At 41.5% G+C, this 16,724-nt stretch overlaps 2 protein-coding genes and 1 pseudogene across 4 annotated transcripts in view; all 3 read left to right on the top strand.

Moving 5' to 3' along the window:
• LOC121705838 (potassium channel subfamily T member 2) overlaps positions 1–2,224 on the top strand; it is a 74,796-nt gene extending 72,572 nt beyond the window's left edge. For 2 of the 3 annotated variants that reach the window (XM_042087106.1, XM_042087105.1), the window contains one exon: positions 241–2,224. In XM_042087106.1, the coding sequence (XP_041943040.1) occupies positions 241–358 (118 nt within the window). In that variant the 3' untranslated portion in view covers positions 359–2,224. Of the gene's footprint in view, positions 1–223 lie in introns of all 3 variants that reach the window. The other variant, XM_042087107.1, reaches the window with a different exon arrangement.
• Positions 2,225–4,041: 1,817 nt separating this feature from the next.
• Positions 4,042–10,284, top strand: LOC121706078 (annotated as a pseudogene).
• A 3,451-nt stretch (positions 10,285–13,735) lies between these two features.
• On the top strand, positions 13,736–16,280 carry LOC121706077 (C-factor-like). Its single transcript, XM_042087528.1, has 6 exons — positions 13,736–13,967; positions 14,068–14,122; positions 14,346–14,533; positions 14,688–14,855; positions 15,097–15,207; positions 15,994–16,280. Exons 1-6 carry the CDS (start codon positions 13,824–13,826, stop codon positions 16,105–16,107), a joined length of 780 nt encoding a protein of 259 aa, XP_041943462.1. The 5' UTR covers positions 13,736–13,823; the 3' UTR covers positions 16,108–16,280.
• The last annotated feature ends 444 nt before the right edge of the window (positions 16,281–16,724 follow it).

The following is a 16,724-nucleotide window of genomic DNA, read 5'->3' as shown; positions in this document are numbered from 1 at the left end:
TATTATTATTTTAAAAAAGCAGAAGCATCCCGACCATGTAGGGGTCGATGTTTCCACGGGTCAGTTTCCCGTCCTGCCCCCACCTGTTTCACCCACTCACGTCCTGTCACACCCAGATCTCCTAGTTGCATAAAGGCATGAGGCCCTACAGATATACTGAAAAGAAAACAACAACATGTGTGTTGGTTGACTGACTACTTCTTCTCTCTGTGCCCTATGAAAGCTGTGTCCTCTCACCAGGTACCTGATCCGGCCCGACCCGCTCTCCGCCGTCCCCAACCAGGGGAGCGGCCGCAAGCCTAGCGCCGGCAGGACCGAGGGACACCGCTTTGAGTCGCAGGACAGCACACACCTGTGAACGAGGACGGACAGGGCGCAACAGCACGTCAAGCAGCCAGGGCGAATGAAAGAGAGACTGGGGGAGAGAGGGAGAGAGAGCAAGAGAGAGAGCAAGAGAAAGCGAGAGAAACAGAACATGAATGACAAGAAGGCCCACGTTTCTTCAATTTCCCCCCCGTTTGTCAACCGAAATGCATGGACTTCTTTTTGGAAGCTTATTTTTTCCCCCTCTCTCTGTTAAAATCCATCATTGTATTTCCCAAGACCAGGGGTCCTGGAGACACATAAGTGCATTTAAAAAGAAGTGGGAAGCAAACAAACAAACCAACAAACATTCGTATCAGTGTTTTTTGTGCATGTGAGTGTTCACCCCAGAGCCAGCATTGCCTGTCTGACTTGCACTGCCAAAGGAACACGCTGCCAAAATGTTTTTATCGTGTGAGAGGAAGCGTCCCACCCCAAACCTCCCGAGTGTTTTCTGTGTTCGGTTTTTTTGTGCGGTCTGTCTCTGCAAACCCGGAGAGACGATCGACGGCCAGTAGTGTTCTTCTCCTGTCGCTTGAGCCTGTACACTCTTTCAATGTGCTGTCTGTGTTTTTGAATACGTCCTGGAGGGTGTTTGCTTGGCGAAGCTTACAAACCACAGGCATCTCGTGCTTACCACCAGCGAGAGAGAATCACAGGAACACGTCTGCTAGATTAATTGTCCATGGGGGAATGGAAGTAATTGTCTGCCTTCCACCGTTTTAGCATCTCATCTATCTATTGCTGTCAAAGAAGAGTCTTGGATCATGTTTATTTAATTGCTTTGTTGTTTATGCCTCCCTTCAAAGCCAACCTTCAATCAGGTTTTGATGTTTATGTGGTTAAATGTGCCCAGAGGAAAAAAACAAGACTCTTTTTATGAAAACAGGCTATTTTAACTGCAGTATCAGTGAATGTCTCTTTTTTATTGGTTTTGTTTGTTTATTTGTGTATTGTTTACAGAAGTGGGGACGCTTACATTGTGGCCAAGGTCGTTCCATTCCACTGTTGTCTTCTCTGTCCAACTCAGTCTTGATTGAGCCCTCTCTTCAAATCGTAGATGTTGGCCTGCATGTTTGAGGCTTGTGCGCATGCGTGCTGCCGCCCCCGGCCTTGCAGGAGCTGTGAGTCAGTGAGCTGTACACCGTGTGTATGGAGTCAAAATATAGGGTCTTTAATATTGAGAGCTTGTGAAAAGATGTTCACATGTGTAATAAAGTTTTGCAGCTGTGCAAAAGGAGTTCTGCATGTGCAAAGAAATTTCGTACCTGTAGAAATATTTTGTACATGTGTGAAAAAAAATATGTACCTGTAGAAATATTATGTACTTTTGTGAAAGAAATGTGTATTTGTAGAAATGTTTTGTACATATGTGGGGGGGAAATGCGGATCTGTAAAAAAAATATTTTGTACACGTGTGGAAAAAATATGTACCTGCACAAATACTTTGTATGTGTGTGAATCTCCTACGCGACGCAAATATTTTTACAGATCCGCATTTCCCCCCCACATATGTACAAAACATTTCTACAGATACACATTTCTTTCACACATGAAGAAAAAAATTCTACAGGTACGAAATGTCTTTGCACATACAGAACTTCTTTTGCACAGCTGCAAAACTTTAATACACATGTGAACATCTTTACCCAAGCTCAATATTAAAGACCCTATTTTGACTCCATACGTGTGGCCACTGAGGAGGTCAGGAGAGGACATACGGCCTGTTCCCACAGTCATATTAATGTGTACCAGCTCTTGCACTATACAGCCTTTCATTTAGTGCCATTGACATCAATGAGGAAATATTTGCATAATAAAGTTGGCGAAAAACACACACACACTTTCTCTGTCTCTCTCTCTCGCTCTCCCGACTGTATTTTTACAAACAGACAGAAATATGTCCACGGAGGCAAGCAAAGGTCAGTCGTCGAGTGTCAGGCGTTGCCGTGCAACGTGTTTGCCATCCGCTGTCAGGTCTTTACATGGAGTCCCATCAGGGGCGCCATTATGAGAAAATGATGAATATCTGAATGCCCTGACATCACTGCAAATATATCCACCAATACTCACTGCACATAACCCCTTTCTATCTTCCTCTCTATCTCTCTCTCACACACACACACAGAATTCGGAAGCTACGTCAAGGCAGGGACTCTCAGGTGAAGTGAAACTGAATAAACCAGTGCAACCAGTGTTCAATTCTGTTGTATCTATCTTTTATGAATTCATTTCGGCCTGACTTTGTTCTGGCCACATTTAACAAAATACGCTGTCAAACTCGTACCCAGAGAGTTATTTCACGCTAGTTGGTACAAATTCCCCTCTTCCCCTTGTGAGCCTGCAGCTCTTAGTTGACCTGTGCCAGCAGCAAGGTTTTACACTTACAGCATACAGCATACATCACAAGCTTCCTCTCTGGGTTCCTCTTCACCTTTGGCTAAGTAAGTGTGCAAGTACATAAAGCGCCTGACTCAGCGTGTGCCATGGCGTGGCGAAGCCTCTTTCTCACGTATACCCTCATTGTGCTCAGTCTATTTATCAGTCTCCCTGACGCTGTCATTGCAACATAGTTGTTGTATTTTTTGCCGTACTCAGCATGACTAAGCATGACTCCTTTCATATATTTGCTTGATGTGCTTAACCCACTGAGAACTGAGTTTACTTTGGGAGGCTTTTATGGAATAATCAAATGCAGATCTAGAATTTAATTGACAGATGTTTGTAAGTGTCTGTTTGTTTGTTTGTTTGTTGTAACATCAACAAATGGAACCTTCAAGTAACAAAATTTGAATCACTTATTTGAGATCATACTTCTCAGGCGTGTGCTGTGTCTCACACTACATATTCGCCTTTTCTTCCATTTCAGTCCATTTGTACCTTTTTAGAGTAAATACACACAAGGCGCAACTCAAAATCAGACTGTTTGTTTTCAGTCTCAAGCTCCTGTATACTTTATGGTCTAATATGGAATTCTGGTGATGCGCCAATTTGAATAGTCGGCTCTCGCCTCGTCTCCTGTCCTCTGGGACGTCATTAGTGTCGTGGTGGTGTGCAGATTGAACGCTGCCTTACTACGTGATCACAGCTCAGGGAGCCAGGATGGAAAGGATGACTAGCTGAGTGTGAAAGCGCACGGTGCTGAGAAGCCAACGTTTAATCACGTCCCAGGAGTGAGCCTGAGGTGTTTCGTTTCATACGACGGTAGTCCCTGATCTCCAAGAGTGATGTGCAGTCACTATTGTGACGATATTGTCAAGATGTATTAGCCAACATGTTACCTTTCTGTTAAAGAAAATTCGTTTAATATCAGGATTTGTTTAATAATCTTTCAACACAGATGAAATAGTCTTTTCACAGACATCTGACGGAAAAAAGAAACATTCATTTCTCTTCAATTTGTCCAATATGTTCTAGACATTCCAAGAGTTATAGACATTCCAATGTTTTGTTCTCTTTCTGTGAGCCACATCTGCTATTCCAAATGTTTATTTCAGAGTGCAAACACACTCATTACCACACACACACATATATACACACATCAAGAAAAAGCAATATCACTGACAGTTTGTATCTTTCTGAGAACAGCGCAAGTGACATTAACTTAATTCTGTAAGTACTGTACAGTATGCCGTCTCCATGGTGATGTGACACAGCGGGTGTGTGTCTCTCCCAAGGGTCCCCACTCCCCAGCTCAGGGGCCACTGCTTCCTGCCCGGCCCTCTCTGTGTTTACTGTAGCCGCTCCGCTCACACAAACAGACCACTGTGGCAAACTTGCGCACTTCTGATCTTCCCCCTTCCTAACAGTGTGTGTGAGTGTGGAGGAGGGTAGCACTGACAGCTGTTTACGTTCACAACCTCACCCGCCCACATACTTCTCCATATTCAACATCCATGCTGGAGCCCAGTGTCTAGTTTTCACTTCCTCTCCTCTTTCCTTCCCACCATCCTTTTCTCATTGGCCGTCGCTCGGCCCGGTTTTCTTCACCCATTAGAGACCATGACTCTGCAGAAAATATGCGGTCCATTGAAGATCAAACCCTCAATCCAAGCTTTTGTCCGGTTTTCCCCGCCCATTAGAGACCATGACTCTGCAGAAAACATGACTACAGCCTTGAACAAACACTTCAGCTGCTTATAATTGGGATGCTAAGCTGTCCTTATCAGAGTAGGCCTAAGAGAACAAATAGGAGTAACTGAAAGAGGGCATGGCAGGAAAAGTTTGCAACGTTCTGATCACTGGGGCCAACCGTGGCCTGGGGCTGGAGATGGTCAAACAGCTGGCGGAGATGTCGTGTTCCTACCTGGCATGCCTACTGGTTAGGGCTTCGGACTTGTAACCAGAGGGTTGCCTGTTCGAACCCCAACCAGTAGGAACGGTTGAAGTGCCCTTGAGCAAGGCACCTAACCCCTCACTGACTGCTCCCCGAGCGCCGCTGTAGCAGGCAGCTCACTGCGTCGGGATTAGTGTGTGCTTCACCTCACTGTGTGTTCACTGTGTGCTGAGTGTGTTTCACTAATTCACGGATTGGGATAAATGCAGAGACCAAATTTCCCTCATGGGATCAAAAGAGTATATAAAAGAAAAAAAGGAAAAAAATCTTTGCCTGCTGCCGTGATCCAGGCGCTCCCAAGGTCCCGGTGAGAGAGTTCAGCAGAGCTCAGTTGAAAAGAGAACTGAGCTCTTGCTTTTGTTTCCTGCTGGCGGTTTTAATGTGCACACACTTTCATGTGTTACAGAGTCTGCAGGAGCTGGCCAAGAAGCACCCTGGAGTCATTCATGTCATTTGCCTTGCTAACAAAGCATTTGAACTTTCTTACAACTCTAGTGCATCATCATCCTCCATTAATCACATGAAGCATCGTTTCCACTATAGAATATTCCTAAAGAAATTAAGGATGCCGTTGATTAATGATAGACTTGATGTTTAGCCGCTGTTTCGCTCAGACACCACTGACCCCCACAGCATTAAGGAGCCTGCCAAGCAGGTGAGCTCGGTCCTGGGCAAGAGTGGACTCAACCTGCTGGTGAACAACGCTGCTGTACTGGACAATGGCACCATGCAGACCACGGGAGTCAAGGAGATGCAGGATGCCTTCAACACCAACATCATAAGGCCTATGATGGTCACCAAGGTAATGGTCAAAAGAGGAAGCTTGAGGGGTGATACACAATGTCTCTTACTTATTCTTACTTACTTGGCTGACGCTTTATCCAAAGCCATTTACATGTCAATTATTACAAGAGCCAGTCTCCCCAGAGCACCTCAGGGTTAAGTGCCTTGGTCAAGGGCATAACATTGGCAGCTGGGAATTCTTCTGGCTACTGCATGCTAGCCCAGCTCATTAGCCACTACACACCACCGCCATTCTAAGAGAGAGGTATAGATTGCTCTTGGGTGCCCCTTGTTGGTGCCCCCCACCCAATCCCAATCCTCCCCCACCTTTTTTATGCAGCCCTTGCCACTTAATCTACTAAACCCCTCTTCTACTGCACTTTTTACCCCCCCCCCATTAATGCACAAATAGGCTGACACCAGACATAATTTCACTGCATTTCTTACTTCCAGTAACTATATGCATGTGACAATAAACTTCCTTGTATCCTTGTATCCTTGTAGATCTCTCTCTCTCTCTGCCTCTCTCCATCTTTCTCTCTGTTAACCTTTTCCTCTCAATCCTGTAATTAGGAGTTCCTGCCATATCTGTGTGAGGCAGCGAAGAGCAGTGGGAAGACAGGGATGTTCTGCGGCAAAGCGGCCGTGGTCAACATCTCCACATTTCTGGCCTCCATGGCAACCGGTCTTGAGATGCACTCTCACTTCCCTGCCCTCTGATACCGCATTAGCAAGGTACAGGCAGCAGCCACTTTTATCATATGCTTGAGTCCAATCATTCCCTGTGCTACAGTGAACAACTAATCCATTATGTTCACAGTAAAGCTATGGCGGGCAAAGAACAGAATATTGTGAAAGACCTTTCTTGTTTATTGAAAGGTAAAGTAATATCAATGTAATAAGACAAGCACAGTTTTCTACAAGAAACAAAATAATATCCTTTGTATAGTATTCAATATCCCATTTAATATTCTTTACAATGTTAACTTTCCATAAAGTAAACAGAAAACTGAATGTTTACATGATATTGTATTGTATTGCATGCACTCCAGATTATTAGACCAGAAGCTACCTGCCCATGAATTATTGCAACACTCTTACTTGCTGTGGCATCAGCTGCTGAAAGGAACTATTGCTCATTCTCCCACGCAGGCAGGTCTGAACATGCTGACAGTCTGTAACTCACTGGAATTCAAGCAAGACGGGGTCCTGTTTACTGTCCTGAACCCGGGATGGGTGCGCATTGACATGGGGGGAGAAGACGTGAGTGTCTGTCTAGAGTGATATAGTTTGACCGATGGTGTTACAGTTTTTGGTTACAAGGCTGCAGTGTCAGTGTGCATTTGTTCATGACTGGACTTAATGATCCACAATTAATTAATTAGGCTGTTAATGTCTTAATTAATTATGACCGCCGCTAGCGAAGCGGTCATATAGGGATTGTCAAAGTTTTTTTTATTCTTTTTTTTTTTTCCCCCGTCATCTACTTCCTGAAATTTTGGTCAATACCCGGGACACCGAAACACCGGGGCACAATGAAATTTGGTGGGTATGTAGCCCACTAGACTTTTACGGAAAAATTTCGTTTGGTCCCCAGGGGCCACTCCCACCCCCCGAAACCCAAAAAATGCAGTTTTTCCTAAATAACTACCTGAACCGTGGCACCGAGGATGAAGAAATTTGTATGGTATGTTGGTCTCAAGGGCCCACATCAACCTAGCCCATAATCACTCATTTGTGATTTGCACCCCCCTGGTAAAAAATGAAAATGCAATATCATTCTGCTTTAATCGCCCCTCTCTTCAGTTAAGATGTTCAGAACTGCACCAAATTTTATGTGTATGATTAACCTGACAGTTATGTGTACATTTAGTGACTGTACACTCATTGGCCTATAGATGGTGGCGCACACATATACACATGCACACACAGGCACGCACATACTATCGGTATCGGCAATTAGAACGGCCGATACATAATTACAAATTCAGTAGGATTAAAGGAAAACCAAATATTCATCATAATAATTTGGCTGCATTTCCAATATTGGCATCACGTGGTCGTTTGTCCACCAGATGGGGCATCGTTGCAGTGAGACGTAACTTTGTTGGAAGTTAATCTAAAGTGGGTTGGAAAGACAAGGACAACACTGTAGTTTACCGCAGAGAACGTCTAACAAGGGTAGGATGATTTCCACATGAAATGTAATTCCCATTTCTTCTTGAAGCCTAAATAAATCTGAGAATGTTTATCGGACATGCTTGGTTTTTACTGCAGGTAGGCTACGTTAATCTTGTAAGTTATAGCCTAGGAGGTAGGTAAAATAATGTTACCGTTAGCATTGGTTGAGTGATGGAGGCCAATTTGATTATGTATTGTAGAAAACCATAAATGCGGTTATAGGCTACCAAGCAAATTGATAACAGCACTAATTCTCTTTCGACTGTCATCCCATTCTCTTATGACCATAGGCTACTAGCAGGAGCTAAGTGACCACGTTCGCTAACGTGATGGTTTTCTAATGGAAAATATATAGGCTACCTGAAAGATAACCTGTCTATGATGCATCCTAAACACCAGGCTGGGACATTTCTGCTCAAAGTCTCAAAAAGCATCTGAATCTGAGTTAACGTTCATTCCCAAACACCCACTAGGCTACTTCAATCCTCTATTTTCAAAGATGATTCAAGTAAGGAAGAACATGGCTCAAAGTAAAGTAACTAGGACTGAAACATAAATTCGTCAAAGTGAATAATTTGTCTCAACTCGCCGCAATGTAGATTTATTAACGCACCCGTGATGATCTACATCTCCATTTAAACCAAATGTTTTAGAGCGCACGTTGAGAGATGTATCCAGGGCAGGGCTGTACCTACACATATTTGTTGCACGTGCTACAAAAATCATTCTTTGCGATGGATGATTTAGTACCAACGTTACACCGGTCCGATACAGTTTTGCTATAGCCTACCGTGAGACTGAGATGCTTTTTGTTTGTTCGAAGTGCGTGTTTGGGGTGTGAGAGGGGAGTCGATGTGCTTTGATTCCAGCTTGGTAGTTGTAGTCTATGCGATTAAAAAGCATGTGTGTGTGAAGTATCCAAACAATGATAACACTTTCTTCATTATGGCTGCTTTAGCCACAGACCTTCAGCTACTGTACAGTGGGTCCCATTTAGAAGTGTCCACTTCATTCGCGCTTTCCGTGATTCACGCAGCTGCGTGAAATGTATTACTACTAATATGCAAAACTATTAACTTTTCGCCAAGAGGTGGCAGCTTAAGTCCGCTTGATACTGTTGGTTCCCAAAGGAGATTTTATTTGGGTCACCAGCATAATCTAGTGACAATATATGTTGTGTAATAGGCCTAGCATAGGGCCTACCTTATATAGCTTATAGTTTAACAGTCACGGTTTTGTCATAACTCCCTCTATGCATTTTTGCATTTAGAATAGCTCTAAAACCGGGGGGTGAACATCGCAGAGGGGGCACCAGTGCGTGGATATTAAATTAAACAATATTTCTATCGGGCGCCTACCATGGACTAGGCTGGGTGAACCCAGTCTGATCTGCCGGCGATTATTTTTCGATTTCTTAAAAGATTGAGCTTGGTCTGGCGAAAGCCAGACTAACCATGGACCTCACAGTTGCAAAATGCAAGGGAACATGAATCAGCCTATATTTGCACAAACAATAACGGACAGCAGCTCTTCAACTTGGCCCGTTAAAATGTGTATCTAGAGACGCATTTCATGAAGGCCCTTTTGGACATGTCAGTTATTTGCACCACTGGGTAAAACTGCATTTTGTTTTAGACTACTGGTATTTAATTTGTGCATTGACAATTAAGTTGAATATCATATGAACTAGATGACTAAACTCTTGCATATGTAGAAGAAGAAACATTCACAAAAATCCATGACATGACCTCTCTTCTTGATAGCTGTTGAAAACTGCATGGATCTGACAGGGATTGTTTATGTTTAATAATAAATAAATAAATAAATACATTATGCTGCTACCTTCTGCTTTTCCCAAATACAATGTAGCCTACAGGTGTACCTTTCATCAGTCCAGTTGCAATGGATGGACTGTGATGAACTGCCCTACTTGTGATTGTTTAGAGATTTTAAAGGTTTTATAACAATGCTACACATTTTTTGGCAAGTGCTACAAATCTATTCACCTTTGCAGCGCCAGTAGGCTACTTTCTGTGCGGCCCGTAAACACACATGCCAAACAAGCATACACAAAAGTTTCAAGAGTGGGGGATGGAGTAGAAGATGGAGACAAATTGATTAATGTGATTTATTTTCGCGGAATGGATGTACATGACTGAGAGGCGGTCATATTTTGTACCGCTATGTGGTACATCTAGTTTATTAATCAAGTTGTTCTTTTGTGGGGTCTCAGGTGTATTATTGTTAATATATGTTTTATATGCATGTTATATTCAGAGATTATCTTCTTCTTTTTAATTTGTAGCTCATTGTAAAACTTGTGTCCAGGAGAGCGTTGGTGGTATGCTGCGTGTCATGGATTCCCTGACGGAGAAACATAACGGAGCTTTTCTGGACTACAACGGACAACCAATGCCCTGGTGATAATGAAGGAATGAGCAATGTTTCACGCCGCCTCATGTTGCAACTTCATCTGTCTGGTTACCATCCAGCTCAAGCATCAAAATGAAATATTTGTTGTAGAGATGTTTATCCTATATGTTTTGCCTTGTGCTACTGTTCTACAAGATCTCTTTTTCTAAGTCGCTTTGGATAAAAATATATGCTAAATGCACGTATGTATAAATGTAGGACTATTAAGCCATGCAATAAAGTTTGATGAAAACAACATGTTGTGTGTACTGTACATTTGTTATTCTGCTGAGTTAGTAGGAGTTATAATTGACCAGGACCTATCACTAAATAATCACATAAAACAGATCACCAAAACTTAATTTGACCATTTAAGGAACATTTCAAAGATAGGGAAGTGGGTAGATGACAAATAGCAGAATTCAGACTGTCCATGTGTCACACACTTATAAAAAATGGCAATTATTAAGAATTGATATGGAAATGTTGTAGGTCTGGTAGGTTCAAGTTCTGTCATATTAAATTTATTGGATTTGTATTTAACTTTTGACTTAAAATAATCATCCAAACATAAAAAATGTCATATGGTGTGACTGTCCACCATGTGTGCGAACTTCCTAAAAAGAGTGTATATCCATAAAAAGTATAATTACTTTAAAGTTTTACCATGCATATAAAATAATTGGATGTTTTTTACAACCACAGAAAGTTTTGATGTTTATGCATGCTGTCCAACTAAGTTATAATCAAATATATTTTGTCCATAAAATGGTTGTCATATGGCGTGACACTATATTGTATATTTTGACCGGGCATTCATTTGGACATTATTATTGTGAAGAGAACCCTGCTTAACCAGGAAGTAACAATAGAATGTCAGGAGTAATTGGCATGGTCAAGAGGTGATTTCTGCTTTTTAGGTTTTTATATAAAAAGCTTAGAATTGGACATCATCAATCGTGGCCAAATTTTAGTGTCTTATGGTGTGACATCATTTGCCTAAAAAGTAGCTATTTTTCACAAATATTCTTCATGAATTCTTAAAAAGCACTGCTGCCATGTGGTCAGTTGCATGCTAAATAATAGTTAGCTGTATTTAACTGTCTAGAAAATTAGTTTAACTGTCAAAATGTCATATAGTGTGACGCTGCATCATATGGTGTGACAGCTTTTTTCAAGTCACACTATATGACATTTCTGTCACACCCTATGACCAAATTGCATTTTTACATAAAAGTTCTTGTAAAAACATGTTTTAAATTCAGATATTATGTTTTTTTGTTAAATCTGTGATAATTGGGAAAAAATGTATCTGTACAATTCATATTTCTCATACTTTTTTCTTTTATGTTACCATGCCATGTAACTTTAAAAAATAAATACTAAACTTTCATCTATTTTGCTGTTACATGCATACACCATTCATAGAGTGACTTCAAAAGTCATTGTTAATGATTTTATTGTCATTAAAAACCCTGTTTTGCTCTGACACATGGTGGAGTGGTGCAGTTCATCATATGGCGTGACACCATGTCATTTGGTGTGACATTAAATAATGTCACAAAAAAGACTTTATAATTGAAAAATCATTAAAACATCAATAGCACACAAAGGAAATGGTATCTGCAAGAACCTCAAGAATTTTGAGTGAGTTCTTACAAGAAATATCAGAATTAAGCTAAAATATCTGGTTACATTTAGGAGCATTCTCCACCTTGACAAAATAACTTGTTAAATGTTAGGTTTTTCTTCTAAATATTCACAAGGAAATGTTGCATATCAAAGCAAACATGATTAAAATGTACAGTGACATAAATTAAAGTAGAAAAAAGTATCTAATTTTCATTTTATTTCAAATTATTTTCACGTCACACCATATGACAATTTTAGGCACTAACATGACAAATTCGCATATAAATATATATTTCACTTTTTTTTTTTTTTTTTAAAATGTATATTAGTCAAGTTTAGAGATACAGCAACACATATAAACACTTTTTAGGGATGATATTTGAAGTTTTTTTAAATTCCTTTTTTCAGGCTTATTTGTCATCCACCCAAGTCCTTATCCTGACCAGATACCGAGAAATTAATCCATGCTTTTGTCACCTCAAGGATAGACTATTGCAATGCTCTATACGCTGGCTGCAATAATACCTGTCTAAAGAGCTTACAGCTTATACAAAATGCAGCTGCTCGCACACTCACTAGGACCATCTTTGCGATGATAATTGAAATTGAATTATGAACACAAAATCAAGCCAATAGCACAATTCATGTAGATTAACACCAGCAGTATTTATCACAAAAGTGGTTAAAAGGTCAATAACTGTACTCACTGTAGAATTACAGGTGGAAGGAGTATGTCAATATTTGTAATTCTGGGGTAGTGTCCCACGAACGGTAGAACTTTCTCTCAGCCTGTCAGCCAAGGTGCTTGCCACCTTTAAAGGATAATTCCGATATTTAGCACTTTGAGTCCCTTTTCTGGTTTGTTTTGGATGAACCGAAATTTTGATGATGGGTCCTGTTTCGACTTTCTAACTCGTTTTGAATCGCCTTTGACTGGCTGGTTATGGGCATGGACCCATCGTCAAAATTTCAGTGTCCATCACTCTAGTTCATCCAAAACAAACCAGAAAAGGTACTCAAAGTGCTAAATACCGGAATTATCCTTTAATCAACACTCTCTCTGGGTCCTGCGTCAGTGTGTGTGCATGTGTAGTGTTGTGTTTGTTAATCTGTCTGCTTGAGAACTTAACTACCTTTGTGTGAAAGATGACATACTGTATATAGATGACTGAGAAATTGCTTTCATTTCATCATTATTTTCTACCTGTGGTAAAACTGTTGATGACCTGCTGCTGGCAATCCATGGCAGTAAAATGTAGTCTGGGAGGTTTTGACAGAGATTGGGCTGCACGTTAGCACAGGTTATTCCTGTGTTTCTTCACCTATCTAGTATTTGTTCACCCTTTACCAATGCAATGCCTACCCCAGACCACCCGTAAATACAACCCTGGTTGATTGTGTTTTTAGGAAGGCCTGTGAAAAGCACATTGCAGTAATCAACATGATAAATCAATGCATTCATTAAAGACGTAAAACCTCTAAGCAATATTGTTTGGCAATGTTTTGAGGTGGTATAGCTTGTTGTGGCTGTTGAAATTTAGATCACTGTCAATTAAGATACCATGATTTGTTAACATCTTTGCTTTAATCCCTTTTGTGTCATTGGCAACCCTAAGTCTTTCCTCCTTTTTACCAAATATAATTACATCAATTTTCTTTGTTCGGCTGAAGAAAAGTTTCTATGCACATTCAACTGATCTGTGGTGTAGATGACGCTTCATCTCTGTCAGTGTATATTTTGCAAATGTGTTACTATCTGCTCAATGCCCATTGCCACAATTAAAATACATAAACACATGCACTAAACTGCCACATCATTATGATGTGGCAGTTCAGTTAAGATCACTCCTAAAGAAGTCACAAATTAACTCAGCCGCACGCTAAGTATGCCAACTCCATAGTGATTTGACAGAATCACAGTATCATAATAACAACTTCCCGCCCAACCACTGGCTCCACCCAGCAAGAGCCTATGTCTCAGCTTGTAACATTATATCTGAAGAACTAAGAAGAAGGAGTGTCCACGGTCTTACACCAACAATAGAGTGTTATTAGACCATAAATACTGAGGTGGAGGGAGGATTGTATGAGAGAGTCAGACTGAGACAACGAGAGAATGGCAGGAAAAGTTTGCAACGTTCTGATCACCGGGGCCAACCGTGGCCTGGGGCTGGAGATGGTCAAACAGCTGGCGGAGATGCCGTGTCCTGGCCGGAGGATCTTTGCCTGCTGCCGTGATCCTAACGCCCCCAAGGCTCAGGTGAGAGTTCAGCAGAGGTTTTAAGGTGATAAGCTAGCGAAAGCGTTTGCTACTGTTTCCTGCTTGTGTGTTAAAGTGCACATTCTTGCATGTGTTACAGAGTCTGCAGGAGCTGGCCAAGAAGCACCCTGGAGTCATTCATGTTATTCGCCTAGGTAAAAAAGCATTTACATTTAGGGTATAATCTACCATTTTAGTACCATTTTGTTATTCTGTAGAACAATAAGGGTCTCATCTCTCCATTTTATCCAGTTTTACATTGTTACGACACATACACCAACATGTGATTAGGCCTACAGTGGAGATTTGGGGCTAATATGTTATTTGTTTATGGACAAAATGGATCAAACCAATTAACTTAATCACTGTTTCTGTCAGATGTTGCTGACCTGTCCAGCATTCAGGAGTCTGCCAAGCAGGTTGGCTCAGTCCTGGGGAAGGATGGACTCAACCTGCTGGTGAACAACGCTGCCATGGCTCCGTATGACAACACGCAAACCGCTAAACTCAAAGACCTGCAGGACACCTTCCAAACCAACGTCATTGGAACCATGATGGTTACTAAGGTGACTCAAGTAGAATGTGATGTGGTGCTTTAACATTAAGATAGCTGCAAAATAGCTTTCTCTAGTCATTTTAAAAGGTGCAGGTGTAGGTTTCCTTAGGTGTCTATTTCTTGCTCAGCTATTTTCTGTTCCTTCTTTTCTTGTGTGAGATCAGGAGTTCCTGCCATATCTGCGCGAAGCGGCGAAGAGCAGTGGGAAACCAGGGATGTCCTGTTGCAAGGCAGCTGTGATAAATATCTCCACAATACTGTCCAGCATCACGAAAGCCCCTGAAAATATTTCCCTCTTCCCAACTCTGGCACTTACATATCGTATAAGCAAGGTACTGACAGCTTCAATACTACAGTTTGTGTACGGTAACAGCGAGCACAATGTATTGACACTCTTTCATGGCAGTGTTCCCATCTAGTCAGAAAGTTAAGAGTTAATTTCTGCAGAAAGATGACTGTCATGCATGCATGCCATGACTGCAAATTACTTTCCCACTAATCATTTCACAACTCTTGCCTTCTATGACATCAGATATAAAGCCTTTCTCTCTCTCTTTCTCTCTGTCCATGCAGGCAGGTTTAAACATGCTGACAGTGTGCCAAGCACAGGAATTCAAGGCAGACGGGGTCCTGTTTACACTCCTACACCCAGGATGGGTGCGAACTGACATGGGGGGGGCAGACGTGAGTAGTTACCATACAATCTTGTGCTTATCAGTCAACTACACTTCATCAAGTAATCTGATAATCATGGTCTATTTAACCTGCTGGTTTCAGAGGTAATTGTTAGATAAATGGTATGTTGGCTTTATTCATTATGAATGCATGTGCTTTTACATTTGTGTGACATTTCTTGACAATGGCATAAAAACGTGAATATTACCACAATAGATTCAGTTGTTTTGGATTAGTCACTCTGCCAACACTTATGGACATTACCAATTATTATTCAACAGTCATCTCGTAGTTTGTCACTAGATTCTGGTACACAGTTCCTTCAAATTTATATTAATCATGCCACTGAGATCAAACTAGTCTTTCATTGTCTTTCCTTCATAGACTGAGTAATTTCTCTCTCTCTCATACGTGCTGTTGTTAATGATACCAACCAATCATTGGACTATTATTGTGAACACATAATGTTAACAATGTTCATTATCAATTATTAATGTTAAAATCAATAATAATGAACATAAATGTTGAAAAACATACACTAACAATCTGAAAAATCAACTATTGTTGTCAAGAGACATATTTGGCTAAATGTCTCAAATACCAAGTATGCTAAATAGACAGTAGCTTGCTTAATGATCATGAATGTGTTTCAAATCAAATCAAAATGAATTAATGCCCCCAAGCTGGCAGATCTGTAGAGGTCACTGTCCTGTGTTTGTCTTTGCCTTTGTTTTCCTGCTGCCCATGAGAGAACCCCATCAGTCTGACTGCATGTGATTTATTGCTTGCCACTAGGGGGAGATAGACGCCCGTGAGAGTGTCAGTGGTATGCTGCGCGTCATGGATTCCCTGACTGAGAAGCATAACGGAGGTTTTCTGGACTACAAAGGACAACCTCTGCCCTGGTGAAAATGAAGGAGGAGTACCATTCTACATGCCAGCATTTCATGTCACATATGCTGTATTAAGGGTCACCATCTAGCCCACTTTTGCTGATTCTATACTACACAGGGTGTGGTCAGTATGATACAGTTTTAAGTTTGCTTGCCTGTTGTTATCACAATAAAGTTGAACGCGCAAGAGTTATGTCCACTCCTTTTGAGCAAATCAGGAGGCCTTAATAGCTGCCTTTCAATGAGAACGTTTCCCTCTTCCCAGTATGTTGGAGGATTTGAATGGCGTCTATGACCTCATACATCCATGTTATGAACGCATGAGTGCATGCGTTCATGAATATGCAAAAGCTGAGCAGGGAGCAGTTGATAGACGAAGCCAGGCTAGGACACACACCAGGCGAAGTATAAGTATACTCTTTTGATCCCGTGAGGGAAATTTGGTCTCTGCATTTATCCCAATCCGTGAATTAGTGAAACAGACTCAGCACACAGTGAGGTGAAGCACACACTAATCCCGGCGCAGTGAGCTGCCTGCAACAACAGCTGCGCTCGGGGAGCAGTGAGGGGTTAGGTGCCTTGCTCAAGGGCACTTCAGCCGTGCCTATGGGTCGGGGTTCGAACCGGCAACCC

This window comes from Alosa sapidissima, chromosome 3, assembly GCF_018492685.1.
Source record: "Alosa sapidissima isolate fAloSap1 chromosome 3, fAloSap1.pri, whole genome shotgun sequence".
Classification (NCBI taxonomy): domain Eukaryota; kingdom Metazoa; phylum Chordata; class Actinopteri; order Clupeiformes; family Clupeidae; genus Alosa; species Alosa sapidissima.
Note: the sequence above shows the minus strand (reverse complement) of the source record. Positions and strands in the feature narration are given on the sequence as shown.

Coding starts and splice junctions, on each gene's coding strand:
- LOC121706077 (XM_042087528.1), top strand. CDS start 13,824: ATGGCAGGAAAAGTTTGCAACGTTCTGATCACCGGGGCCAACCGTGGC. Junction 13,968..14,067: donor CTAACGCCCCCAAGGCTCAG/GTGAGAGTTCAG, acceptor CATGTGTTACAG/AGTCTGCAGGAGCTGGCCAA. Junction 14,123..14,345: donor CATTCATGTTATTCGCCTAG/GTAAAAAAGCAT, acceptor TGTTTCTGTCAG/ATGTTGCTGACCTGTCCAGC.